Source organism: Dendronephthya gigantea, unplaced genomic scaffold (genome assembly GCF_004324835.1).
Source record: "Dendronephthya gigantea isolate DGI-Jeju-01 unplaced genomic scaffold, DenGig_1.0 000000F, whole genome shotgun sequence".
NCBI classification, from domain to species: Eukaryota; Metazoa; Cnidaria; class Anthozoa; order Malacalcyonacea; family Nephtheidae; genus Dendronephthya; species Dendronephthya gigantea.
This window is the reverse complement of record NW_021163010.1, coordinates 2,649,143-2,675,297: the sequence shown is the minus strand read 5'-3', so window position 1 is coordinate 2,675,297 and position 26,155 is coordinate 2,649,143. Positions and strand designations below refer to the sequence as shown.

The 26,155-nt window shown below is 35.9% G+C and overlaps 3 protein-coding genes across 18 annotated transcripts; 2 read left to right on the top strand and 1 right to left on the bottom strand.

The window, feature by feature from the left end:
• The first annotated feature begins 332 nt into the window (after positions 1 to 332).
• On the top strand, positions 333 to 1,742 carry LOC114542700 (band 3 anion transport protein-like). Its single transcript, XM_028562207.1, has 4 exons — positions 333 to 507; positions 829 to 998; positions 1,184 to 1,357; positions 1,524 to 1,742. The coding sequence occupies exons 1-4, from the start codon at positions 366 to 368 to the stop codon at positions 1,566 to 1,568; spliced, it is 531 nt and encodes a 176-aa protein (XP_028418008.1). The 5' UTR covers positions 333 to 365; the 3' UTR covers positions 1,569 to 1,742.
• On the bottom strand, positions 1,734 to 20,205 carry LOC114541183 (potassium voltage-gated channel subfamily H member 6-like). 8 transcript variants are annotated; one of them, XM_028561297.1, is made up of 11 exons: positions 20,115 to 20,205; positions 13,514 to 13,631; positions 13,197 to 13,430; positions 10,165 to 10,287; positions 6,363 to 6,886; positions 5,696 to 6,157; positions 4,932 to 5,328; positions 4,355 to 4,554; positions 3,934 to 4,189; positions 3,315 to 3,526; positions 1,734 to 2,930 (listed from the first exon to the last, which is right to left on the bottom strand). In XM_028561297.1, exons 2-11 carry the CDS (start codon positions 13,587 to 13,589, stop codon positions 2,436 to 2,438), a joined length of 2,979 nt encoding a protein of 992 aa, XP_028417098.1. In that variant the 5' UTR covers positions 13,590 to 13,631; positions 20,115 to 20,205; the 3' UTR covers positions 1,734 to 2,435. The 8 variants fall into 8 exon arrangements, with proteins under 8 accessions (XP_028417098.1, XP_028417152.1, XP_028416998.1 ...); XM_028561351.1 differs by lacking the exon at positions 20,115 to 20,205 and adding an exon at positions 19,285 to 19,496; XM_028561197.1 differs by lacking the exon at positions 20,115 to 20,205 and adding an exon at positions 14,152 to 14,238.
• Positions 12,300 to 26,074, top strand: LOC114541888 (ribosome biogenesis protein WDR12 homolog). Of its 9 annotated transcripts, XM_028561715.1 has the most exons (18): positions 14,386 to 14,443; positions 14,711 to 14,985; positions 16,778 to 16,847; positions 21,685 to 21,748; positions 21,929 to 22,017; positions 22,203 to 22,309; positions 22,450 to 22,556; positions 22,778 to 22,827; positions 22,950 to 23,015; positions 23,407 to 23,465; positions 23,696 to 23,791; positions 23,876 to 23,921; positions 24,146 to 24,234; positions 24,635 to 24,775; positions 25,024 to 25,129; positions 25,466 to 25,598; positions 25,678 to 25,750; positions 25,909 to 26,074. In XM_028561715.1, exons 3-18 carry the CDS (start codon positions 16,832 to 16,834, stop codon positions 25,999 to 26,001), a joined length of 1,335 nt encoding a protein of 444 aa, XP_028417516.1. In that variant the 5' UTR covers positions 14,386 to 14,443; positions 14,711 to 14,985; positions 16,778 to 16,831; the 3' UTR covers positions 26,002 to 26,074. The 9 variants fall into 9 exon arrangements, with proteins under 9 accessions (XP_028417669.1, XP_028417572.1, XP_028417516.1 ...); XM_028561771.1 differs by lacking the exon at positions 14,711 to 14,985 and having other exon boundaries at positions 14,368 to 14,443; XM_028561868.1 differs by lacking the exons at positions 14,386 to 14,443; positions 14,711 to 14,985; positions 16,778 to 16,847 and adding an exon at positions 12,300 to 12,380.
• Positions 26,075 to 26,155: the final 81 nt, after the last annotated feature.

Here is a 26,155-nt window from a genome sequence, read left to right as displayed (position 1 = left end):
TTGAAAGTGAAATTACATTGCTTGAGTGTTACAAGGTAAACAAGCTTTTCAATCCTATTGCATGTGTACCTATAGATTGCGTCACTTTACACAGAAACAAAATTGAAAAGGGCAGTTTATAAATTTACCAATATCAATCGTACGGAAGGTACTATAGCGCTGCCTGTAACAAGGTATGCGGACGATGTCGTTAGCTTCACTTTTTTCATTTAAGAAATTTTTTTGACTGTAAAATAGTTCCAATTGTTTATCATTTTTGTACTACGCTACAGCAAACACGAGGAAGAAAAGGTTCCGGCTTTCATGTTAATCTTCTACTGGTCGCCATCATGGTTTTAATTTCTTCATTTCTTGGGTTACCCTGGATGTGTTTGGCCGCTGTTGAGACGTCTGTCCACTTGGACAGTTTGAAAGTTTGGAGCAGTTTCGATGCACCGGGAGTTAAAAGTCACGTGGTTAAAATACGAGAACAAAGATTAACGTTGTTTTTTACCGGAATTTTAGTTGGTGAGTTTCAATTTAATTTTATAACAATTTTTTATTTGAAATAATTGTGTAAAGGAAGTTCCAACCACTCTATGTTTATACGCGACAAATAGAAAGCTTGCATGAATAACTTGGGCTTCACATGCAGGCTGAAGACTTGAAATATTATAACGGCTCTATTAGCAATCAGCAGATCCAAAGGAGTCCACCTTTGGTCTAAATAATATGTGACTTTGATGGTGGTATATGCAATATAAAGATCCAAAGGAAGACTAAGTTGACATAATTCAGTTCAGTTATCCGTACAAAACGAGTCTGTAAAATGATGCATTATCTTTATAGGTTTATCAGTTTTCCTAAACTCTTATTTAAACAACATTCCTGAAGCAGTATTTTCTGGTATGGTTTTATACATGGGTGTCGTTGCATTATTTGGAGTTCAAATGATTGAAAGGTTTTTCCTCATGTTTATGGCGCCAGGGCAGCATCCAGATATACCTTACTTAAAAAATGTAAGTAAAACTATAGAAATAATACATGAAACTATTTCTGGTGGAGCAATATTTAATTTCCCTACGGTTATACCCTTTCCGTATGCCACGACGCAGTCTAAAATATCAAGACTCTACATAAGGCCGAAGACTCTATGAAGACTCAAAGAAAAAACTATGGTTTGTGCACTTTTTTATTATTGCAGGTGCCATTGCATAAAGTGTACATGTTCACCATCATTCAATTCTTCTGTGTCACCGCATTATGGATAGTGAAAAGCTTCAATGTTACTTCACCAATGTTTCCTCTTGTTGTTTTACTCATGATTCCCCTTCGAGGTCTTTTGGGAAGATTATTCACCTTTGAAGAGATATCTCAGGTATGTTGCATCATAGACAATCCAAAAGACAATGTCTTCTGGATTGTCTATGGTTGCATTGATTATTGTCAGTAGGCCACCACGCGCGTGAGGTTGCAGAATCCTCGATCGTGTTAATACTCATGTTGAAAGATTATCTGATGTAACCGATGTGAATTGACTTTAGCTTGACAACAAAGACGAGGAAGATGGACATGGATCACTTGATTGATTGAACGCCTTTGCTGACAGTATGTGCATGCGGGTGCAATTAAAATTCTAAGAAACTAATAAAAAACTAATAGAAGCTAAATAACTGGAATGAAGAGGATGAATCGGTAAAATTATGATCGGTGAAATTTGTTAATCATTTTATTGTAAATATTTATTTCTCCCGATTTAAATACAGTCGACATTAAAATACGCTCTTCATATAATACGTTAACATTATCAGTAAACCTTTTAATTTTGTGATAATTTATATATAAATTTGTTTCAAATAAGAGATTTAATGTTTAAACCATTTTTAATAACCTCAACACAGTCAATGTTTTCAAATGACCTAATTCACTGCTCTGTTTGTAACTTTTCCTGTCCGAATTGATGATATCAGCAAGCAAGACTGACTTGTTAAAGCCGTGCATAAAGCACGTGATCAATCGTCGTAATCCAGTTATAAGCAGTTATCCTTCGATAAACCATATTGGGCCTCCAAGTTTTTCTTCCTTTGCCTTCTTGTGCCTCAGCATTGGACAGTCGTCTCGACTCAAATATGTTTCCTGTCATTTCTGTTTGCTGCATGCTGAGAGTCGCACAAATCACGCCCAGAAACTTTCTTACTTTTTTGGAGAGATCAGAACTTGGGAAGTCTGACATCATTTGACACGCTGCTGAATCCTCGGTTTCACGATTCAAAACTTTAAACCTCGCCGCATAGATATTCTCTTCAACGTTTATAAATAATTTCATTTCTTGTACACTATATCGCTCCGAAAACGTAGAGGTCGATATATAATCGATATTTCCTATTTGGTATATTAAATATCAGTCACGGAGTAGACTTCTTACATGGAGAAATGTGAAAACGACTCTGTCACACTCACACGAATGAATCTCGCATGTCTTTATCCCTATTTGTTGCTCTCGAAGATTTAAGAATCTTATAAATTCTTTCAAGATCGTTGCCAAACTTATCTTCAAGTCTCTGCATTCGTAAGGAAAGGTCTTTTAGTTGTTCTTGGATATTTTCAAATCCTGAACATGTACAAGACGAATCCGGTGGAGGTTGTGTGTTGTTAACATTTCTTCGTTTTAGTCCTAATGCTAAACCACTTAAATTTTCAAAGGCATCCTTTTTCTCCGCTGTAGCCCACAGTGAGCTACTGTTGTGTTCACTCGATGCAAAATTCACAGGGTTTTCAGTTTCATTTGCGGTGCGGTTCTGACCTTGGGCACATGGGAATGGCATATTTGCTTGACCTTCAGGTGATGTTTCGATAATTATAGGAATGTCAACATGACGACATTTTTGTTGTCCCTCATTTTCATGATTTACACAAAATGAAGATGTCCTACTTTCACCATCGGATTTTGCCTGAACAAAAACAAAATATTTGTTCCTGTCTTGTACCCTCAGTGTACACTCATCGCTCCTTATCGGAACGAGAGCTTTAAATTATCTCAGCTATTCCATGACAGTATCTTCATCCGAATGACTTTCAGTATTTTAACCAAAATCTTACCGTCGAATTGCCGGATCATGACTCCGTAGTTGCATGCACTCAATAAACATTTCCAATATATATAAGCTGTGATAAAATTACTGAACGACACAGAAAAATCCCACGCTATCCTCCTAGCAGATTTAGACCGAGCAAAAACACGAATTGTTTCACATGCATGCAGGGCGAGGTGCATATCATGCACACTTTGAACGATGTCTAAATCAAATCATGAATCAATTTAATCATCAACTCACCTTCTCGTGTTCACACGTAAGATTGTAGGTTACATCAAATTCTCGATTAAATATTTCCCAGAATTTTGGATACTTTCTAAGAATTTCGAGCAAATCATCACGCGATATTTTATGAAGATCACAATGTGTCAGTGCTCGAACATTAGCGCTGGCCTTCTTCGCTGGTACCTCGGGGTTGAGACCAAAATCATCACCAAATGTGTCGCCATGACCTAAAAATAAAGTGAGACTTGACGAGGTGAAGGGAAAAGTCGTAGAGTTGAAATGTACTTCATTTTATTTCGGAATAAATGTATTTTTACTTTGTTTACGATTTGCGGGTTAGTCGAGTGAAAGACCTTGATTTATGCCTGCGATAATCAACAATGTGGAATAGCGAGCTCTAATAGACCTTTTTCATAATGACGTCAAACGCGGAAAGTATGATGTTACACGAAGTGTGATTGGCTCGACAGTTTTGTAGAGCAAATCAAATTTCGTGTAACATCAGACTTTCCGCGTTTGACGTCATTATAAGAAAGGTCTATTAGATTGACTGTCTTGGAAGAAAACTTCGACGCTTCGAAGTTAGTCGAATAGGTCAGGGATTAACATGCACAAGTCTTCAATAAATACTTACCTAAAATAGCTAAAATGAAATCTCGATCGTCCACGATCTCAATAGTACCACGAGATATAAAACATAATATATCCACCTCGTCGCCATTGTAAAGAATATAGTCACCAGGTGGAAGGTGGATCGTCTTCAATTTTAATGAAAATTCCCTTAAAAAACCCCGACTGGCTGATGTGAACACCTTCTTTTCAGAGATCAAATGACGATGCATATGGACACAGATATCGGCTTGAAGGCAATCAGGTAGACATCGCATCACCTAAGTTTATCGATAGCATTAACAACTGATGACGGAATGTGTACCTCTTTCTCATCTGCTGACAACAGTAGAATTGTCACTTTATGTCGTGGATAAAGAGTCGTGCGTCGTGGATAAAGTCGTGGATAACCAAGGCATATATATTACTTATTTGTCGAGACTTACCTCGTTCATATCAATACCATTTGTGTACGACCACTGATGATGAGCGTAATCTTCAATTCTGTGTCGGAGGTGTTTTGGCAATTGATAAAACCGAATAAATTCTCGCACTTTCTGCATCTGTTCGTGAAAACGCGCTGTACTGGAGTAAAGCCGTGCGATTATTGCAGCAACATTGCCAAATACAGCGGCATAAAACAACGCTAAAACGAAATGTAAATGAAAGTTAAAAATCTCCGTGGTGTATCAGCGAGGAGAGTGGTTAACAACGGAAAATATCAGAGGACAGCTCTGAATAATCCGACGTACAAACTGAGCGACGCGCCCATCAAAGAACGAATTAACTACCAAAGTCAAAAACACTTCCGGTGGCAGAAGCCTTGGGACAACTGGTCAAATCACGAACCAATGAATCAGAAGTGATAGTTGTTTAACCAACGTTACAATATTCGGCAGATTATAATCAAAATAGCGGCCAAATCATCACACAATAAAGAGTTCATCTCATCAACGAATAAGACAAACTTCGTCCAACTGACCGATAGATTAACGAAATGACCGACGTGTATAAAATACTTACATCCAATGAGCATAACACAGATACTGAATATTTTCTCAGCATTTGTATTTGGTGAGACGTTGCCAAAACCAACACTCGTTAAACTGCTTAGTGTAAAATACAAAGCAGTAACATATCTTGATTGTTGGCTAGGTCCGCTATCGTGATAGGAACTGTTGAAAGGTTGTCTAGTGTCTTCAGCAAGTGAATCCAGCCATCCATGTACTGTAGGATCTTTTTGTTCAATGCTACCAATAGCATACCAAATACAGGCCAACCAATGCGCAATCAAGGCAAAAGCTAGCATCAGAAGACATAAGACTGCCGCTCCGTATTCGGAATAATAATCCAGCTTTCTCACAACTCGCACCAAACGCAGTAAACGAGCAGTCTTCAGCAAACCAATCAGGGTAGTTGTCTGCAATGAAAGATGACGATTTATATACGTAGATCAAAAACTCTGGTGTCCTATGCAATGTTGACGTTTCAAAAAAATATTCAGATACAGTTGTAGCTGATTTCTATCAAAAATTCCATGAAAATGTTCACTTCACTTTGACTTCATTGAGGCAAACCATTATGATCTCTACAGATTTTAGGCACCGGTTACCTAAATATGTTTTGAATAACAAAGTCGCATTGAAATTGTGTTCAAAATTGGCTTGTGCAACATGGTAAACATAGCAAATGGTGCAGGAACGAGGTTATCTCCATTTGTTTATAAATATAGCTAAAACAAGAAAATATTCTTACGTCTTTATAAAAGTAACTGTAGCAACCCTAACCTGTTCTGTGTCGCCAATCATAAATAGCAATTCAAAAGGGATAGCAGCCACCATATCAATAATAAACCACGTCTTCATATAATGTACAGCTATACGACATGGAATACTGACGACGTCGTTATTACCATCAACGTACGTTGTACGAAAGTTAATGAAAATATCAATAACAAACATAATATCAACAACATAATCAACAATAACCAAGGGATCAGAATAACGATAGGAACTGCTTGTTTCGCTGGTGGCATTACTAACACGTTCGTCTAATTCGTTTTGCTCCGGATCCATTGCTAAGACGAATGATGCCATATAAGGAGTTACCACCGCAGTATATGTAACTAAGGCTAAAACAAACCAATCCCAGATTGCTTTGAATGGCGAGTAATGGAGTATTGTCCATGGATGCATTGGTGGCGACTGCAATTTATATTCAGGCAAGACATCAGTTCCGAGAGATAACACCTGAAAATCAAAACAGGAATATTTTCATATAGAAAACTAGAGAAAAAAAAAGCTTTACAGCAACCTAGTGTCCAGGTATTTACCTGCGTAGCCTGGGTTTGGACCAGAGGTAAAAGGTACCCCACCCCCTGTGTACAAGAGTTGGCTTTACAGAAACCAACACAAGGGTTCCTTCGATATACCTGGGTGCAATTCATGTCATTACCTGCGCAAATTTCTCTGTTTTCTTCGGCTTAAGATCTGGTGATGATTGCATCTTAGAGTTTACAGTCAGCTTTGTAATACTTTGCAAACTTGTCAGAGACGGTTGTTTTTGCTTTGCGTTTAAGACCATCGAATCCGTTACGTGGTTCGAGTTTTTAGCTGTGAGTTTACTCAAGAAGTTGTCCAATGAATCAGCCTTCTCCTGTGATTTATTCTCCCTCCGCAGCTCCTCCACCATTCTCGGTGATATCTCAACACATGACGTGGCTCGACGTCGATTATAATTAAACATCAATGCTTCCTGTTCAATGGAGTTTTTGCGAACATCAAGACAATTATCGTCGATGAAACCCGCACAGACATCGTTATTCATTGTCTTTGGAAGGGTATCAGAATGAAGGAATGATTCCTGAAGCTCAATATCCGTCGTGTCAGTCTCAGACATTCCATTCTCGCTCGTTGTAAACTTCAAATTTCCTTTTGACAGCCTACGTCTTATTACGTGCCAGGCATTCTCTTTCTGAGCTAGACAATCACAAAGATGTTTCGATCAATAACATGAACATGATAATGTGGAGTTCTCGACTTTGAGGCTGTTTATCTGAACCCGCGGTAACTTGAGATCACACAAAACGTGAGATAAGTAATTTGTTCTTGATTTCAGAAAACAACTGATAACAACATCATTCTGGCAGAGCCAGTCTGGTAAATGGTATCTTTGGGTTTTTCTCAGGGAAATTATGCGAGTATTTTTTGCGTCGGTATTGAACGTCGGGGTCGCTTTGCACGTCACAGCCTCTAACATAGCTTCTACAAGCCTTCTAGTAACTAGAATGGCTGATAGTATTAAATACTTAAAAACAATGTCAGCAATCAAGCCTTGTATTAATATTGATCAATCATGGCAAGGATGACTGCGACGCTAATTTGACTCAAACTGGGCTATCATACAAATACAATAAAGCTCTCTACCTTATATTTTGTGAAAAAATAATAACTTTGCGAGTTAATCAATCAAATAAATGTCTCGGAACAAATGAAAAATGTGTATAATATATATGCAGAATGTTACACTCTTTGACAAAGAAAACCCACTGCACGATATGGCATCATACTGGTAAAGCACAACCCCTAATGAAAAAATCAGCCATCTTCACCGGCTCATATTTTCCTCAATAAACGACCACATAAATGAATTTTAATTAAATCGTTAACATTAATTACGAATGCGTCGATTCGACTCGAACACTTCAACCACCCGGCTTCACGACAATACAATTCATATAAAAGTAATAAAATGCATTTACGCGCTTATATCCTCGTAGAATACACTTATTGCAGTCTAAAATTAATGAAAGATGATGAAAGTTGAAAAACTCTCATCAAATTACTCACAATATCGGCCAAGCACCCGAGCTTTCTTAACGGAGCCTTACGGAGGATTATTGTTTCACAGGTTTACCATAGCACGGAACGGAACGACATAACATCACAAAGCTTTGAAGTATTTCTAGAGCTATACAGACACAACATAACAGATCTATACTTCTAAACTCGTATGTGTTTTTAATTAAAATCGCACGCATTATTGACAAGCTTTTTGTTGTTTTATCATCAACAATGGGGAAATATGTTGATGAAATATATAGGGTCAGAGTCATGTCTTAGATAAAATTAAATGTACCGACTTTCGGTGTTTTGCAAAGGAAAAACGTTTTGTGGAAAAACTCTATACATACATGTATACACGATCCGCATCGGGCCGTTTAATCGGAAGAGCGGCAATAACTCCGTATTTTGCAAAAACAACCGCGTTTTGACCGGAAAGATTGCATGAAACTAAACAAATTGTCCGCTAAAATTTTTCTCTGTTATTTAACGTCTTTCAGTTATCTTTCAATGAGTTACGTCAGACGGAATGTGTGGTAACGCATGCATGCATAGGGTATACACAATAATATGACATGCATCGAATACATACATGTATAATAGAAGCCGGAAATTAAGGTGAGCTGCAAACTAACATCATCAAATTGTTTTTCGGGAATGTTCTTCGCATAGACTTACTTGCTTTCAGAGGGCGTTTGGCTGGGAAAGATACGAGTACATGTTAACATGTTGCTCAAAACAAATGCATTTGACTGCGAAGAGATAACACGCGGACTGAGTTTTTTTTACTGTTTCAAAGATCTCAGTGAAAATAAGATCTTTAATGCAACAAACTACAACAGGATGACAATACTAGAAATTCAAAGTTTCATTTCGTTTTGGATATAGTTGCATGCCCACTTCGACCATATTGCTTTAAGAACAATGTTACTGCATGGTCATGTGACTGAAACGCTGAAAAAGTAGAGCGATTCTTTCATTTTGGGACTAGAATATACCCGTATATGTCTACTACTTCCATTTATACATAGACGATGTATGCAATCAAATTCATATATTCATTAATTTAAACTTAGATACGGCACTGTATTCAGTACCGATTCTCCTTTTTCACGTCGCCTTCAGCCTGTAATACATACATTTCTAAATAGCTTTTAAACATGCTCATGCAATATTATGAAATATACAATACGCGCGATCCACATGTTAACAAACCTGGTTTGTGAAGTCACCCACGTATTTTTACAACTTATACGATGACAACACTCACTGATTCCTGTTTTCCAAATGTTTAAAGTTAATAGTTTGAACCTCGCAACGCCTGAACTACAAAACACGCTGCATTTTTATTGTAAATAGATAATAATGTTCATCGACTGCTCATACGAGAAAAGTCAACAAAACAAGACATGAAAATATTTTGCATACTCGCGGTTAATGAAATAACGGTACACAAGGCGCGGATTGTACAAACACAGCGTTTGAACTTTATAATTATCACGAGCATAAGAAATTGCATTTCGCGAAAATTATTTCCCCTTTTTTTGCTCAGTTTTCTGTAATACATATCCTCGCAAACGTGAATGTGATACATATCATAATGAAATATTTCAACGAAACACCTGTTGTTCCTAGAAACCGCAATATTAACATATTACGGAGTGAAAGAAATCCGTTTTTTGAGCCTGAAAATGTCGTCCGGGTACCATTGGGAGATGAACTTATGAATGCATGATTATATCTCTTGAAATGTAGCTACATGCAATAAACGTACAAAGGTTTCTTGCCATGAAATCATTGAAATGTATGGTATAACATTGGCTCACGGTTAGATAGTGATCACATATGATGCACAAATTTAGCAGTTATCGATGCATATGACAAAATCTACATCTCATGCAGTTGTTCTTGAAATCGCTAAAAGGCGTGCACACATTTATTGATACGCATATATAATGATGGCCAAAACCTACCCCCACAAATAAATTTCAAAATATTACAAAAATTTACAGGGAAATCAGGGTCCGAAGGCACATAATTTGTAATTCATTCAAAACGTTGTAACGTCAAACCTTGAAAACCTGTGCATGGAGGCAGTTGAGCCTAAATATTGTGTCAATGGAAGATATTTACAATGTCTTCAATGATTTAAACTTTCTAAGCTGATCGTATTCCCATGCAATCCAGATATCCTTGGCGCGATTATCATTAAATATTTATTTTCGATCGATGGACTAAAGTATACATGCATGCTTGCATATGAATGATCTGCAAACCTAATGCATCTACAATAAATACATCAACAAACAAAATGGAAGACGGTGTCTGGATCAGGAAATGATGCAGAAGACATTGATTAATCTTATGGCATCAAACGTATAATACGAGAACATGAAGATCAAAAGATTACATACCCACATTGACGTCCACAAGATCTGGTGAACTCGTGACGTCCTCCAAGTTGACAATATACATAATAATTGAACCATTTTCATTCTTGATCGGAGCTATCAAAACGGAGCACAGAAATGCCGTTCCTGAAATGTAAAAAAATGGTTTAAAACGCTTTTGAATAGTTACCACGGTTACGTTATTTGTTAAGGTTAAGTTATTTGTGCCCATCCATTAGGGTAATTTTTTAAAGAGTTTTGACCACCGGTGCAGTATTAAGGCTTTTGCGCATAAATTAGTGTGTAAGCAGGTTACATACATGCAGTTGGCTTTATATATCTTAAGGATCAAAAATGATTTTACAACAAAGCCAGCCACACAATTTTTAATGAAACAGATTTTAGGTTTACCATAGTGACAAAAGGGCCCATTATACATGAAAATCGAGGGTTAAGCAAAGGGCCTAATTAATGCACTGTGTCTAAATGCCCCAATATAGTTAAAAAAATGTCATGCTACCCGCGGGTATTATCTTTTAGTATTATATCAAAATCTGCATTATCTTTTGAAAAGTAATGTTTAGCCGTCCTGTAATCGCCCTCATACACCGCGCTTGGTTAGAATATCAGCAGCTGTGACTCTTGCTATATAATTATCCTTCGATGCCTGTCTAGGACTAAAACGGCAGATGATTTGGGGCATAGGAATCAGGAAATCCAACACTCGGACTATATCGTTGGCTAGCTGCTAGTTTTTCAACATTATATAATTACTGACAATAGGCAATAGCAGCTACATGCATACTGACGGCATGACTGTCTTCAGAACAATTGAAATTTTAAAAGTGTATAAAAAATTTGTACCAGCTCTCCCGTCGGATTACATTGAAAAGAGAAGAGACTAGTGAAGATGAAATGTAAAAACATTGACAGGGTCCGAATGAACGTGTAATTTCCTCGCATGCCAACCTGATCTTGCTTAGTAAAACAGCTGCATCATCAAAGTTGCATCATGCATGCATGGGGTGTCTAAATAATTTGCCTTCTGTCATCTCTGATATAAAAGATTAGAGATATAGTTGATTTAAATTTAAATTTCAGGCTGAATTTATTCTTTCATATAATTACGTTATGTGATGAACAGTTCATAATTTCATAGAAAAGGACACGCATATATATATATACTTTTAGGACTACTGAATCATGCAGTCGACTAATATAAAATAAAATTTTAAAACCAAGACGTAGCTATAAGTGTATACTGATAAAAACGTTCACTGGATTAACCGTTAGATTTCTCCAGCACCTTGAAACCATTGAGGCTGCTATGAAAATCACTGTTTTTGGTATTAATCATATTTTCACAGATGAAAGAACGGTTGACAGACCAATCATCAATACATACTCATGATGACCGGTATCAATATAGGCCGACTATAATGACACAAAAATAGAAAACCTTGCCAATGCCAAACCACACATTGTATGCATGCATGCATGCATGTATAGCTGATGTCACTGATCCAACTATCAACTAACCATTGAAACTTAACATCAAAAGTCATCAAATGCTAAGGGCCGTGTGTTAATTTTGCGAGACAGTTTTAAAGAATATAAGCAGTCATAACCCTCTTTATCTTATGATTAAAAAGGGATTTATATAAAAATCTGTAATTACTCTGTAAAACTCAAGTCAAAATTTGCGTAAACATATATGTTGACTGCACGCAATTCAACTTGACCAAACTTCGCTTCAGTAGCATCATCAATATACTTTCTCTCAGTATTTTTCTCTAGTAATTTTCTCTTAGTATTTTTATCTACTATTTTTAGTATTTTATATTAGTATTTTTTCTCTTAGACTTAGTATTTTTGTCTTGTTTTTTTTTCTAAGTTTTTTTTCGTAATATTTTTGTCTTTTTCTTAGTAATTTTTTTTGGAACTGGAATCGCTCTTTTCTGTCAGTTATTATTTTTTTTAGATTGCTATTCTCGAAACTTCCACAGCTGATTTCCTCTATGCACTGTAATACACCACTGCCCATATCACGTGGAGACTCGCTACCCTTCTTGCGTAACATGTTTCGATTACCTGTTTTTAAATGACCTTTGTACTTAATTATGACTGAATATATATGATAGAAAAAGAGTGTGAGCGATGCTTGGTGCATGGTCCAGATTCTATATGTGTATATGTCACGTATATATCATCATTCACGCACAGGCAAATGAACAAGAGTGGTATGTTTCTTCCGTATTTTTAGCCCTTTTAGTTTTAACACTGCGGTTTTAAAAAATGGGGTCATGTAATTTATGAAATCAGTCCGGTAAAAAAATTCAGGTGGCTTTTCAAGGACCTCATAGTCGTAGTATACTAAGACTGAAGATGATTGATTGATGCATGTCTCGCATCAAACTTGTACAGAATCACTGCTTGGTATTTTACATTGTACATTGTACATTGTACTGCCACAAACAACAATATTCATATACATATTTTAGACAACGCTCAAGCAGTGCAATGACTGTTAGAAAAAATCACAATCTATTTATATATAAATTATATGCATGTGTACATATACGAAAATGTGGTGTGCAAGGTCCATGAAGGTTATAAAAGATTTTTATCAAATATTTAATATTTATGCACAAATATCAGCAATTTCGTCATGTTGCACAGTCTTATTAAAAGCATTATATAGCAAAATTAAAATTATTATATTGCAGTATTATTTCATCTATAGCCGAAGATTAAGACTCGTGAAGTATCTGAGAAAAAAAAATTTCTTGACATTTGTATCTTCAGTCGTCTAATTTTGTTGTCCTTCATGTAGGGTCGCGCAACGGACATTGTGCTTTGCAATTTGTATTTGTGTCGACACAGCGGCAATGTCACAATGGGACATAAGATTTAAATTAACATGCCTCTGTTTATTCGTTACCGTTAGCCGTCAATGATTCGAAGCATTTAAAATACAACATAAATACAGAATTAGAAAGCAAAACGTCTTGTTCGGCTAAAGAGAACAAAACAAATCATTTTTTGATGAAACTCACCGTTTTTCTTGTAGTATAATACTTGTACTTTGGTTTCGTCACTTCCACGTAATGCATCTCGGATCGTTTGTACGGCAACCGGGTCTGTTCCTTGGCCGCATAAGAAATCACAGTTTGTAGAATTTTGCAACAGTTCTGTCCGTTTGTAGCCAGTCAAAGAACAAAATCCGTCATTTGAATACACGATCGGTATGTCAAGCAACTGAGCATTACCCAATATGAAGTTTCGTTCAGCTAGACAAATAGTAGATAAACATTAAAGTGTACTACACATACAGTTATTTAATACTTGAACAAACAGGACAGAGAGTACTCACGCGACCCGTCGAACTTTCTTATGATATTCTCGATAAAAACATTTTGAGGTGACATAAAACCTTTCTTCACGGGCATGTCAATCAGAATTCTCCACTACGACATACCCAAGTTGAACTCCTAGAAGAAGAGTAGATGAACTTTATCGTACACGTCATTAGCATATGCTGCCTTAACCGTCAAGCATTATAAAAGGACAATTTGACGATTTTACAGTGTTTTAATGACTATTGATTGGTCGACGCACCCGACTCAACAAATTACTCGACCACAAAATTGATCGTAGTAATCTTTCTTAAAACTCACTACCGACTATTCGAAAGCCAGCGTTGTTTTTTTGTTTGCAATATTTAGAGCACTGTGACCTGCTAATTGCGACAGTATGGTGCATTCAAACAGCGTATTACCGCTCGAGATTTCCTCAATAATCTACATCTCAGCTGTTCTTTGTGATAAGAGAGCATCGTTCAAAACACGGTGTCCCAACAGCTCGTAACAACTCACTTTTCTATATTTTGCAACTTCGTTAAAAGGTGCAGCCGCCTAAATGCATGTATACGTTCTACCCGCGTTATAAAACACCGCACAATGAATCATGCATAGACATATATAGACAGTAAATTAAAAATACGACACATACAGACGTCATGTACACGAGACCTTAACAAAGTTCCATGGATAAACGGATGTATTATTTATGTCATGTTGTCTTGTCCGAGATGTTGTCTCTTGATCTACGACGGAATACGGGTCAGACATGAATACGCGATAGGGCTATCAGATTTGATCAGACCGTCGTGTAATGACTCTTAGAAATCTGCCAACAAACCTCAAGAGTTTAAGTCTCAAATCCACTGTCACATATACGCCAGGATTTTGCTGATGATCAAGAAAAAATTTCAAATGGCATATATCGTTGTTGAGCTTAGAAGGTATAAAGCAGGTCTGTTGTTCAATAGCATTAATACAATTGAAATCAGTCTTTAATAAATAAGAGGTATAGATGTTTTGAACTCGTGGTCGACCTCCTGTAGTTCTAGTTGTAAGCATCATAGCGTTACAAAGCCAAACACATCATACCGTGGGACTGCATGTCTTTACTTCAAATATCAGTTTTCTATTTGCAGGGAATTATTCTTATCTGAGTAAATGCCTTGAACTATAAGAAAATTTCACATTCCCTTAATCTCTATGTCTAGTCTTCGCGATATTGTTATTGGCGTAGCCGCGTGAAAATAGCCGTAGGTCACGCAGACGCCACGTACAAGAAAAAAAGTTTGTCCGTGGTTTAATTTACAGCCACAGGTTATGCAATGAACACTATATCTTATGGCTAACTATGTAATGAAGGCTTTTCACAGCATCACAATCTGGATCAGAGACTTCAGAGTGTATATATGTAGCGGCGGATGCAACCGTCTGCATTTGCAGCTGGAGATTTCATGAAACGAGAGAGAAATCATAGAAATCGAGAGTGAGTAATCTATAATTGTTTTAGTATAAGTTAGTGAAAAAATATTTTCTAAATATATTTCTCTTCGCGACGAAAGATACAATTTTCACTACTTGCTATCTATTTAACTGCAACAGGTAGCGTAGCCAATCAGAATACGGCATTTGCAACACTACTCGACCATATTAATACAACTCTTCATTTTACCTTTGGCTTCGCCTTCAAGACCGCATTTCATTTAAAAAACATCCCGCCTTGGCAATGCATATATGCAGGAGAAAAGTTGTTATAGCAAATAATTACATTTACCCAAACAATGTAAAAAGAGATTGTTATAATTTTCAAGAAACGTAGGGCGGTAGCATCTTATTTTATCGCTTTTGACGAGTTATTTACCTTGCTTATAATGAAATGAATGTTGCATCATTTAGTAGAATACCTTTTAGTTGTTAAATTAAATAACTTAAAAGGATTCAATTCAGTTTGCTTTTCGTGCTAAAAAATTCACAACAGGAAGCCGTACGTGAGTCGATGAAATGAATGTTGCATCATTTAGTAGAATAGCTTTTAGTTGTTAAACTAAATAATTTCGGGAAAAAAATTTCGAGAAATCGGAGAAAGTGTTAACGTGCTGCCTAAATTGCCTAGATTGTCAGAGTCTCAGATAAGACCTTACACTCCCAACTATGATCAGAATACTGATTACTGAGAATAGATATAAATGTGTACCGATTCCCCTCCAGGACCCCCTCTGTCGTCGAACCCCCCCCCCCAACACACACACTCTTATTTGGCCCTTATATATAGGGAAATTCTTTCTTATCTGAATTTGAAAACAAATATTGCTAAATAAGCTAGCTCAATCTGCAATAGCTGATGTTAAGCACTGATTGTACCAATGATTGTACCTTAATTGATACATGTTCGTATTTTATTAGCTACTACACATTATTATTTATGTTGCTGTCAATGTTCTTTATGACATTTGTTGCATGAAGTCAAATAATGAATTAATAACTGCATTTTCTGTTTAAAATCATCTCTATTCGGATTTTAAATCAGAGTTTTGGTTTATGGTTTTGGAGGACGAAGGCAAAAACACACGATAATTGAGATCTAGAAATCAAGGGGCGAAAAATGCAACCTCCCCGGGAGAACTCGAACTGCGTCTTTGGAGCAGTAATACACAGATTTCGCCCAAAACTGGTTCTACTTTTTGAAGAATTTAACCACTTCGATTACACAAGCGCAAAGGATTGCCCTTGATTGAATTTTATCTATATTTAAATCCTAAAATAAAGACTATCTCCTCCGCAGGCGTTAAGGTCATAAGGAGCATTTCGGGCGATTTCTACCCGCAAAATATCACCGCCCGCCATATTCGCCCGAGGTATATATAAAGCAGTCTCTAGAATCTAGTATTATATTATTGATGATCATGAGATGAAATTGACAAGCCAGTTTTTCCCATCCCCCCTATCAAAATATTTACCTAATAAATAAATGTTTTATAAAATACCTTTTAAATATTTACAAATTTTCACGCCATGTTATAATACAGACCTGTCGAACATAATTCTGACTTAATAATCGATGCATGGGGTGACTTGCTATGCGTGGTAAAGCGGCGTGATGGGCTAGATTTATAATGCTACTATATTTGTCAGATAAAAAAAATTGACTGAAACGTCCAATGAAATCACTTTAGTGTGAATTCAACGATAAGAAATGCATATATATTATAATACAAGATTTCCATGTACTGATAACGAAACTTATTAACGGCTTTATTAACCGAAATTCCCATTTTCAGACGCCCTTTTGATACAACAACAGAAATTGACAGAAACAAAGGATATTTTATGCAATGAAACCTCACCGTGGTATTTATCTTATAGTAATATATAACTTTTCGGCATAATTAAATGTACACAGTGTTTTTATCGTTCATAGAAGTATAACGGTCTTATGCATGCATGTGTTAATCAGTATTGCTATATGCACATGAATGCAGTACTTATATTGAATAAAGCTGAACCAACTAGAAAACTCTTATCTTATATTATGAAGATTCTCATATAAAAGTTAATAAGTTTCAGAAACACCTGCTTCTACATCCCCATTTTAACATTTTTGACAAGACTCTATGTGGAATTCGTATATATATGCATGGAATCAATTGACTCTGATGCCCGCTATGGACCTAAGAAAAAAAGGATGTTTCTCGCTCGTTAACTTTTAAGAGGCGTGGACATATTGACTCAAATATTTTAATTAATCTGAAGGATAGTAAACAGTTGTGTAAAAAAGTTTTGCAAGACTTAGAAAGGTTGGGAGAGTTAATTAATCACAAATGTTTATACTAAAAGTAGTCATGTTGTTCATATACAACCGACCCCAGAGCAATGTATAAACAAAATTATACGAAATGCATCGTTTACATCTGTCTAAAGTTTTACCCATTCATCAATAAAGGCACAATCGATAGCGGATAGACTCTGGCAGACGTAGATCGATGAGAATATATTATTGTTATGTGCCAATAATTCCAGTTACTTAAGATCAGCTGGCCTTTGTGGACACGCGGGTACTGATTAAACTGATTGATGCACATGTGTCACATATTGCTATTTTTATGCATATATGAAACTTTTATTCACAGTTTTGAGTGACAGATAGACAAGCTTAACTTTAGAAACAGGGATTATGCTCAATTTGTTAACGTTTTCGAGCTGTCGTCGCTTTCTTCGGAAATTAGTCTGTTTTAAGGTAATAGTATAACAACTGCCAAAAAAAATCTCGACGTTTCGACTTAAGGTAAGGGCCTTCGTCAGGAGAGACCTTATATCGGAGCGTTAAGAAGTGTTTTTGCCTACTATAGACAGCTTTTATACCACATTTGTTGCGGAGTTGTTTGAACACACTGCCATGCCCGCTGCTCTCTGGTTATGTTGAAACGTGTATTAAGCATAACCTGCCTGGTTCGCGTAGTTTTAGTTAAAAATTAAGATGCACATAAAAGAATTATTAATTAGGATGCACATAAAAGAATAATAAAATTCGTCTCAATTACGGAAGTGGTTTAAGGTATAAAATTCGCAAACCTTATTCTCGTCTTTGGCTTGCCGTACTACTCTTTGTCAACTTGTATTGTAATAATGGGCAAGCCTGCAAGGCGATTTCTTGGATATATATACTGTAGGAGGATATTCTGTTGTGTTTTAAGTAAGAACAACTCAGACTTCTATAGTTTCTACGAACAAGAATTCGTAAAAGATTGACAGAGAGCTGATATTTTGAGAAGTTCTCGCTATATATGGAACTGAAGTTTACATGAAATAAGATAAGGTAGTTATCTAATTGCTATGAGCACTGCACGCGAGCAGTATTTTCATGCAGTTCTTGCTGCAGGATAATATGTAACAACATTATACTCTAAAATTGCATAAAAAGTAAGATGGATGCCTTGAATACTTTGTAGCATTCGTTTGCAACTTTCTTTTCAGATTAAGAATATTTTGAGCCAGAAAGCAAGATGCGTGATTTTCATTGAGAGCTTGATGAATGATGTTGACATCAAGTGGAAAATTAATCAGATTCAGCAGAAAATTTGACTGTTGACAGGAACCAACTCAACCAAGCTAAGCTAGTTGCATTAAAACTCCTACTCCTTTATAAAAATGCACGGACCTTCAATACACAAACGTCAGAGAAAAGTTTATAGAACTATTGGCGCATTCTTCCTGCCGTCAACGGACTGACTAGTCTGATATGAATATATGTTTTTATATATTACTGGAAGCCATAACCACTTGTTTCAAGCACACTCCAGAATCGAAAGATATTGCGATGTTAAAATAGAGTCGACGTGCATGTTTTAACGTTATAATTCTTTAGTAAAAGTTGAATTTGATCACGTTTTTGAACATCATGACATTTGCTAAAGTTAACGTGTTCATGTAGAGTCACGCTATATTCGTACAGGCCGCAGAGAGGTAATTCCTGATCAGTAGATATTCTATTAGGTAAATATATAGGCGGTGATGAACATTAGTACACCGGAAACAATCTGCTCCACAGTTTTCAAAAGTAAAAACATAAAAAACCAACATACGTACAAAATCAAATTGTATAATATGTTCATAGAATCGTTGCGAGACTGATAAAGCTTAATATCTCATCCAACGTGATGACAAAAGAAATGCGAATATCGGTTATGTAGCTAACTATAAGATTACAAAACAAAATTAAATGCCTACTATATATCATTTCTGCTGCATAGTTGGAAATACAATAAATAAATTGAACGAAAATATCTACCTGAAAATTCATAGGAATTACATAACACAAATTTCTTGAGAGTTTCGTATCAGCTGAACGTCCTCGACATTTTAACTCAAACACATACGCTTCAAACACATGTTTAGTCACCGCTCAATGTTTTAGCGTGATTATAATCAACTGTTATCTGATCAAATATCAATCACGAATGCACAGGCAACACAGAGACCGAGTTATAATAACTCGACCGTCTCGACGCCGAGCCGCTTCAAAGCAATATAACTGTTCACATAGTGAGTTCTTGGGGCAATAAGCTATAAATGGAACGGCTTATAGCCCGTCTACGGTTAATATTATCTCACATTGCATAAGCTGATGAAAAAATATTAACTGCTTGTTAACAACTTTTATATGCCATCTTCTCATCGGCTCAACGAACATTCGACCAAGATTGTACGTTTTGTTAGCTCAGATACGGAGTCAGTTTTTTGAGATTTGCGGCCCAGGTCTTTACTTAGCGATACATAAAAATGTATAATTTTTATACATCGTCATTGATTTTCACAATAGCGATAGAATGTGGAATCAACAATATCGAAAACCACTGATTTGAATACGGCACTCCTTTTCTGTCTTAGTTCTCAATACACAAGAGGTATACCTACTAAATATTGCGTTTTTTCATAATACTTGCACACCACACATTTTCTCAGTCCAAATTAGTTGCGCTCATATGAGGCAATTTTGCATACTTGTCCAATACCGATATTCGTATTTGGTATTTTTAATCACTATAGTATAGTGCACTGTCCACGCCTCGAAATGGTATTCAAAATAAGTTCAATTAAACGTTAATGACAATTAATTACCTTCTTCTCCATGACAACGTGGATCTCATTTGTAAAAGATGGGTCACAAACATCGCGCACTAATTCTGAATCTGAGGTGTTGGCGGCATTTACAATCAACTAAAGGCAAAGACGTTCAATTTATAAGTAAATTGACTAAGACAAAATTTTAGAGCGTTTTCTTTTTTCTTTTCACGCGAACGCGTGTAAACCATTTCCTTTACCATCTAAAATCTAGTAAATTACACCCCAAATGCACGATCGTGATCCTCCACGCGGATAGTGCCCAGATAGTGTCCTCCCCACCCGCAGTAGTTTCTCACAGAGTGTTCTACCCATTGATCTTATAATACACTGGATATATAGCAACTATACCTGCGAAAACCAGAAAACCTTCCGGAGACCCAGAAGCGAGAATAGAACTACTTATGGCGAGTTCACACAGACGATTTTCGATGCGATTTTCTTCTTTAGATTGATTTGAACGAGTGAATAAGACATTAGACATGGGTGTTTAGATAAAGAGGCTTTTAACGGAGCATTCATGACTATTCACGTTTGCATCTATACAAGTTTGTATTGAAGGACGAACCGTCCTCTACGAGACATCAGAATCAACGCACAATCAAGATTCAGTTTAGAACCTAGATAACCTACCTAACTGACTGAATTATTGGAATTGTACGTGGGCTCGTACTTGGCTTTGCATGATTTATTATGAATTTTTTTTAATTGAGGCTTTGAATGTTTATTAATTCTTGCTTCCATCTCAACAGGAATACTTGCTTATCAGTGGTCCTGCCCAGACCCCTGTGGTTTGTGATTTTGTGTTCTTCAATATTTGAACTTCTACATGGCTATAGGAGGACATTATTCATGACAAGGAAATTACAGGACTGGACACTCCCTGCCAGCGTCTGGATTGAGGGGGGGGGGGGGGCACTATCCTTACACTAGGACAAAACAATTGCATGGAGGCAAAACAGGCTAGCCTAGCTTGCCATAAATTCAGACTCTCAAATGAGGTCAAAGCTTATTTCTTAAATTTCTGTTCACCACAAATTAATTCATACCTATATTAACAATATCTATGGCTCTCCAACACCAACAATTTCAGAAAAGTAACTCCAGGACAAAATTGGGCAGGCAAATTTCTTTTGTTCGTGTGTACAAGCAATAATAATGTGCCAAAACAATAATACTCTTAATAAATAATAATATTCACTTCAAAAAACATTTACACCAATTAAATCATTAAACAATTAAGGTTCATACCACGTGGCCAACAACCATAAAATTATACATACCTCACTTTTGTTTATCAAAAACATGAGGAAAAAATTTCTTTTGTTACTGTACATGTTCTGCACATGTAATAGTAAATGTAATAAATGTAATAATACGAGCCCGCAGAGCACCCAGAGCAAACAAGTTGTACTTCATGTCATACGTAGTGGAAGCACTGATTAATGAAAAGTGGAAGGGAAAAGGGAAACATAAGGAACGAAAAAAAAAACGGTTGATGTCTTGGTTTAAATAAGTTGGTGGAATCTTGCATTATATTTTGTAGACTTGTGAATACGTTTTTCAGTTTCGAAGATGGAGAATGATAGTTGCAGCCAAATCCAAGTAAATTTCTTTACAAAACACAAGGCGTAAGTATTAATACATATATAATATATTATACCATAGAGTCACTGCGCACTATTTCACAAGATGAAGTGACCTCCAAATAATAGGTTTTTAATAAAACATGGTTTGTAATGTAAATATATTGACTGATGGTGTTGATAAAATTATAAAATATTAAATACATTGTACACATGTATTTCAAGGTATTCTGTGCCACAAACACCGTTCTCTATACCTGTTACTGTGAGTTGTGATGATCTGAGTGCATTGATAAACAGCCTCTTGCAACAAGGTAGCAGTCACTGTTTATAAGTATTGTGTGAATATTTATCTTTTACGCTTTTTCTACATCAAACACACCATTTCCTTGTTTTTAAACCCTGGAACAACACAGAGGCAACTAATTCTCTGTATTTGTTATCTATTATTTCTGTAATTGAAATAATTGCATAATGTTTTACGTTTTGCATTTTAAAGAGAACATATTGAATGAGGATAAAAAAGTGGAATTCGATTTCCTCATCTCTGATCAGTACATCACAGAATCTTTACAAAAACATATAACAAAGCAAGATGTAGAAACGGTAAGTACAGAAGAATAATTTGGTATAAAAGGTTTTGCCTTGCCTGGAAACATGAAATACATTTTGTTTTGGTACTTCTTAATTCAATTCATTGGATGCCACTTCCCCAAATTATTAAAAATACTAATTTGTCATTGTAGGAAGATGTGGTCAAAATAGAATATATAGAGAAAAAGGCTGCACCATGGCCAGAAAAAATGATGCTTCAAAATGACTGGGTTAGCTCAATTGCTGTTTCAAGTGATTGGTAAGTTTTACCAATTTACCATTATTAGTTATGGAGGGAAAGTGTGACACAAGTGTTTATCTACTTGACATTGAGTTAAATGCACTGATTTTTAAGTCAAGTCCACCACAGTTTACCGGCATGCAGTACACCACTGCATTGACTGAAACTTTGCTGGCCAGTGGGATTGAAAATAGGGAAGAAAAAAGTTTACTTAGCTTAATCGTTTTCAAATTTTCTAGTATTTTATCTGGAAGCTATGATAATATGGTGTATGTCTGGGATATGCAAGGTAAACTAGTCATGTTATCTTCACATGTCTTTTATAGTTAGCACATAAGTCCATGTAAGCATGTTAAAACACATTAAAGATACAAGGTTAATGACAAGGTGATTTTTGTTTTTGTACCACAGGGAACTGTTTAAACTCTATAAATGAACACACACAAGCAGTGAAGGCTGTTAACTGGATAAGAAAAGGTTTTTTTGCATATCCTTTGTACTAGTACTGTACAGTATTTTTCTCAGCTTCAATTATATCACAGGTCATAGGATGTTAAAAATCATAACGAATCATTTTTTGAAAAGTGAAATAAAAGTAAAATCGAAATTTTCAGTTAGGCTCAATCATGCCTGAGTTGCCAACCAGGTAAGCTGAAAAATAAGTTTGACCCAGGTGGGAATTGAGCCCACAAACTGCTAGTGTCACTTCAAGACACATTTATAAATCAACTTTTTTACATCCTACTTTTTTTAATAGCCTTAAAATTTTAATTCAAATTAAATGAGATTTTTAAAAAATTAATTTACCATATATAAATATTATGTTTGAATGGGCTAAAATGAGAAAACTGTTCTGTTTATAATATAGATAAAGAAAAAGCTATTTTTTTATCCTCATCGCTTGATCAGACTATCAAAATATGTGAGGTAATTTACATGAGCATTTGACCAACACTTTCATTCTATTTTATATGCAAGATCCTGGATGGCTTAAAATTTATACTCGCGGCCTTATCAATTAACAAGCAGGCCTGGTTGATCACAGGGTTGATCAATCACTGCACCGCTATCCTGGTATTGCCATAAACAAACCATCCATTGAAACAAACACACCTAATTTCCCCGTATATTGAAGAGGCCTATATCTTTTTGTATAGTGCCCATTGAACGAAGGTCGGTCATCTTGTCTGTATGTCTGTAAAGGACATACGAAAAGTGTAGACTGTCTAGCTGTTCACCCAAATGAAATGAAGGTATACATGCCAGTATTAAATTGCAAATATATATATAACGTCGTTTTTACGCATTTGAAAACGTAATAATTATTGCTGCTTTAGTTTTGCAGTGGTTCGTGGGATAAAACACTTAAATTATGGTCATCAGGTGTGCTACTCTATTTTTGGTTTCAATCATAATAAAATAACGTGTTGTGTTGGTTTGGCTATGTGATGTGTAATTGACTAGCAAAGCTATATTACATGCAGTTTTATGTACACTTGCTCTGAGCTTTTGGCATATACAGAAAGAACAATCTTTATTCAGATTTTCCGACGCTAAGAAGAACTTTTTGAGTAACGATTAATAATTTATGGTACTATTCCAAATAGATTTGTCAACAAACCCTGATGACGGTGATGATGAAAATATACAGAAGAAATCTAAAACTGAGCAAGAACATAAAAGAAACATAACTAGAGTGGGTCCATGATTTCTATAGTTTGTTTCATTTTCTTCATCATGCGATGACCGATGTAGGTAGCGAGAATGTATAGCTCGTGTTATGTACAGCGAATCAGCGATCAGTAAATCATATCATATGAACTCACTTGTAAGAACTAAGACTAAGGACTTTTCTAAACAGGTTTATCAAAACAGCCAAGTACAGAAACTATTATTCATTTATAAAACAATTACTGAAATAAGTTTTTGCAAGATATGAAGAATTATCAATCCCTCAATTTACCGTTAACCGCATCAGCCTTCGTGTGATAACAAACCTCGAGCTTCGCGTCGTGCTTAATCTCATTGAATAATTGACATTATATTTAATATATTAATATCCATATAATATCGATATGACGTTGTCTTTTTGTTAGACCCCGTTAATGACAATGACTGGCCACACAGAAGCCGTGTCTTCAGTGATCTGGTCCGAAGATCGTGAAGTTCTCAGTTGTGGTTGGGACCATACAATAAGAGTTTGGGATGCTGGCTCTGGAATTAATAAACATACTTTGGTAAAGTTCATTTCTTGCGCAAAATGGTATTTTATCGATCCAGCTGAAATATATCCCGCATTTCACAACGGGCAAGCCCAACCCTATATATAATGCCTGTACTGAAACATTCCGTTGACAATGGTATAGTATGTTATGAATTTAAAATATTTCTGTACGTATATTGTTGTGAAATAGAAAGATAGCATTGTAATTATTTCTCCCGAGATATTGCACGCGGTATTCAGCAATTATCTTTCTTTATTTAGACTGGTGGAAAAGCATTTAATTGTATCTCTTATTCACCTCATTCCAAGCTGATTGCTTCAGCTGGTGCAGATAGACATGTTAGATTATGGGATCACAGGATAAGAGGTACAAAACATATTTCTCACGTGTTGCAACTACCATGCAAAATCGCCGAATCCGGGCAAAAAATAGTGATGAAAAATATTAAATATAATGAAATAATAAAAACGAAAGAACCCGCAATTATACAGTAACTAATTGCTGTATCACACATCAACAAATTTGGATAAATCTAATGTTAAAAATCTAAAATTCTGAGAATGCTCGAAAAATGGACAAATTAGATGAACGGCCAAATATGTAAATCTATTACAAAATAACCGCATACATGCAAGTCAAATGTTGAATCTGACTTAAATGCGAAATCCTGCCTATCATCAGCTATTCTGCGTTCTCTTGTAGATGGTGCTGTTTTTCAGAAAACTCTAACCTCTCATGATGGTTGGCTATCTTCTGTAGCCTGGTCACCAAGAAATCAATTTATGTTGGTGTCCGGATCTTATGATCAGACTCTTATTTTATGGGATACGAGAAGGTTCGTTCCACAATAAATGTTTCAATCACCACTAATGTAAAATAAATGTTTATTACATTAAAGTGTCAAATTATTTTAGTGCCACCACACCCCTGCATGTTCTACGCGGACATAATGATAAAGTGATGTGTGTTGATTGGTCCACAGAACAGGTGAGCTCTATCGAGTTTGTTAACGATTATATGGACTCGACTCTTAAATTGCTTAACCCCAGTTGTCTTATCCACGCAGTTATTACTTCATCTAAAGTTGAACAACGTGTTTTACTTACGACTACGAGGTTAACGACTCGACATCTTTTTTGTTCTAGTTTGTTATCAGTGGAGGAGCAGACAATCAGTTGATCGTTCACCGTGTTTCAGGAAAGGATGAAGATACCAATGACGATGATTCTACGGTTTAAAAACTGAATAGCACAAAAACGCGGGAAGTTACGTGAATAATAATGCACAAACACAACATCGAATGTTCATCCTCATCGAAAACAAGAAAATTATTCTGTAATAATTGTATAAATTTCAAAAAATACTCCGAGCTATTCAAACTCCGTATTAAGA

What these genes read in the sequence shown, in the direction of transcription:
- LOC114542700 (XM_028562207.1), top strand. Translation starts at nt 366, where the DNA reads ATGTGTTTGGCCGCTGTTGAGACGTCTGTCCACTTGGACAGTTTGAAA. An exon ending in ATATACCTTACTTAAAAAAT is followed by an intron (nt 999 to 1,183) that starts GTAAGTAAAACT and finishes TTATTATTGCAG; the next exon opens with GTGCCATTGCATAAAGTGTA. An exon ending in CCTTTGAAGAGATATCTCAG is followed by an intron (nt 1,358 to 1,523) that starts GTATGTTGCATC and finishes AATTGACTTTAG; the next exon opens with CTTGACAACAAAGACGAGGA.
- LOC114541183 (XM_028561297.1), bottom strand. Translation starts at nt 13,589, where the DNA reads ATGCCCGTGAAGAAAGGTTTTATGTCACCTCAAAATGTTTTTATCGAG. An exon ending in AAACAGAGAAATTTGCGCAG is followed by an intron (nt 6,158 to 6,362) that starts GTAATGACATGA and finishes TTTGATTTTCAG; the next exon opens with GTGTTATCTCTCGGAACTGA. An exon ending in CTGTGTTATGCTCATTGGAT is followed by an intron (nt 4,555 to 4,931) that starts GTAAGTATTTTA and finishes ATTTCGTTTTAG; the next exon opens with CGTTGTTTTATGCCGCTGTA.
- LOC114541888 (XM_028561771.1), top strand. An exon ending in ACTTAAATTATGGTCATCAG is followed by an intron (nt 23,922 to 24,145) that starts GTGTGCTACTCT and finishes TATTCCAAATAG; the next exon opens with ATTTGTCAACAAACCCTGAT. An exon ending in TTGATTGGTCCACAGAACAG is followed by an intron (nt 25,751 to 25,908) that starts GTGAGCTCTATC and finishes TTTTTGTTCTAG; the next exon opens with TTTGTTATCAGTGGAGGAGC.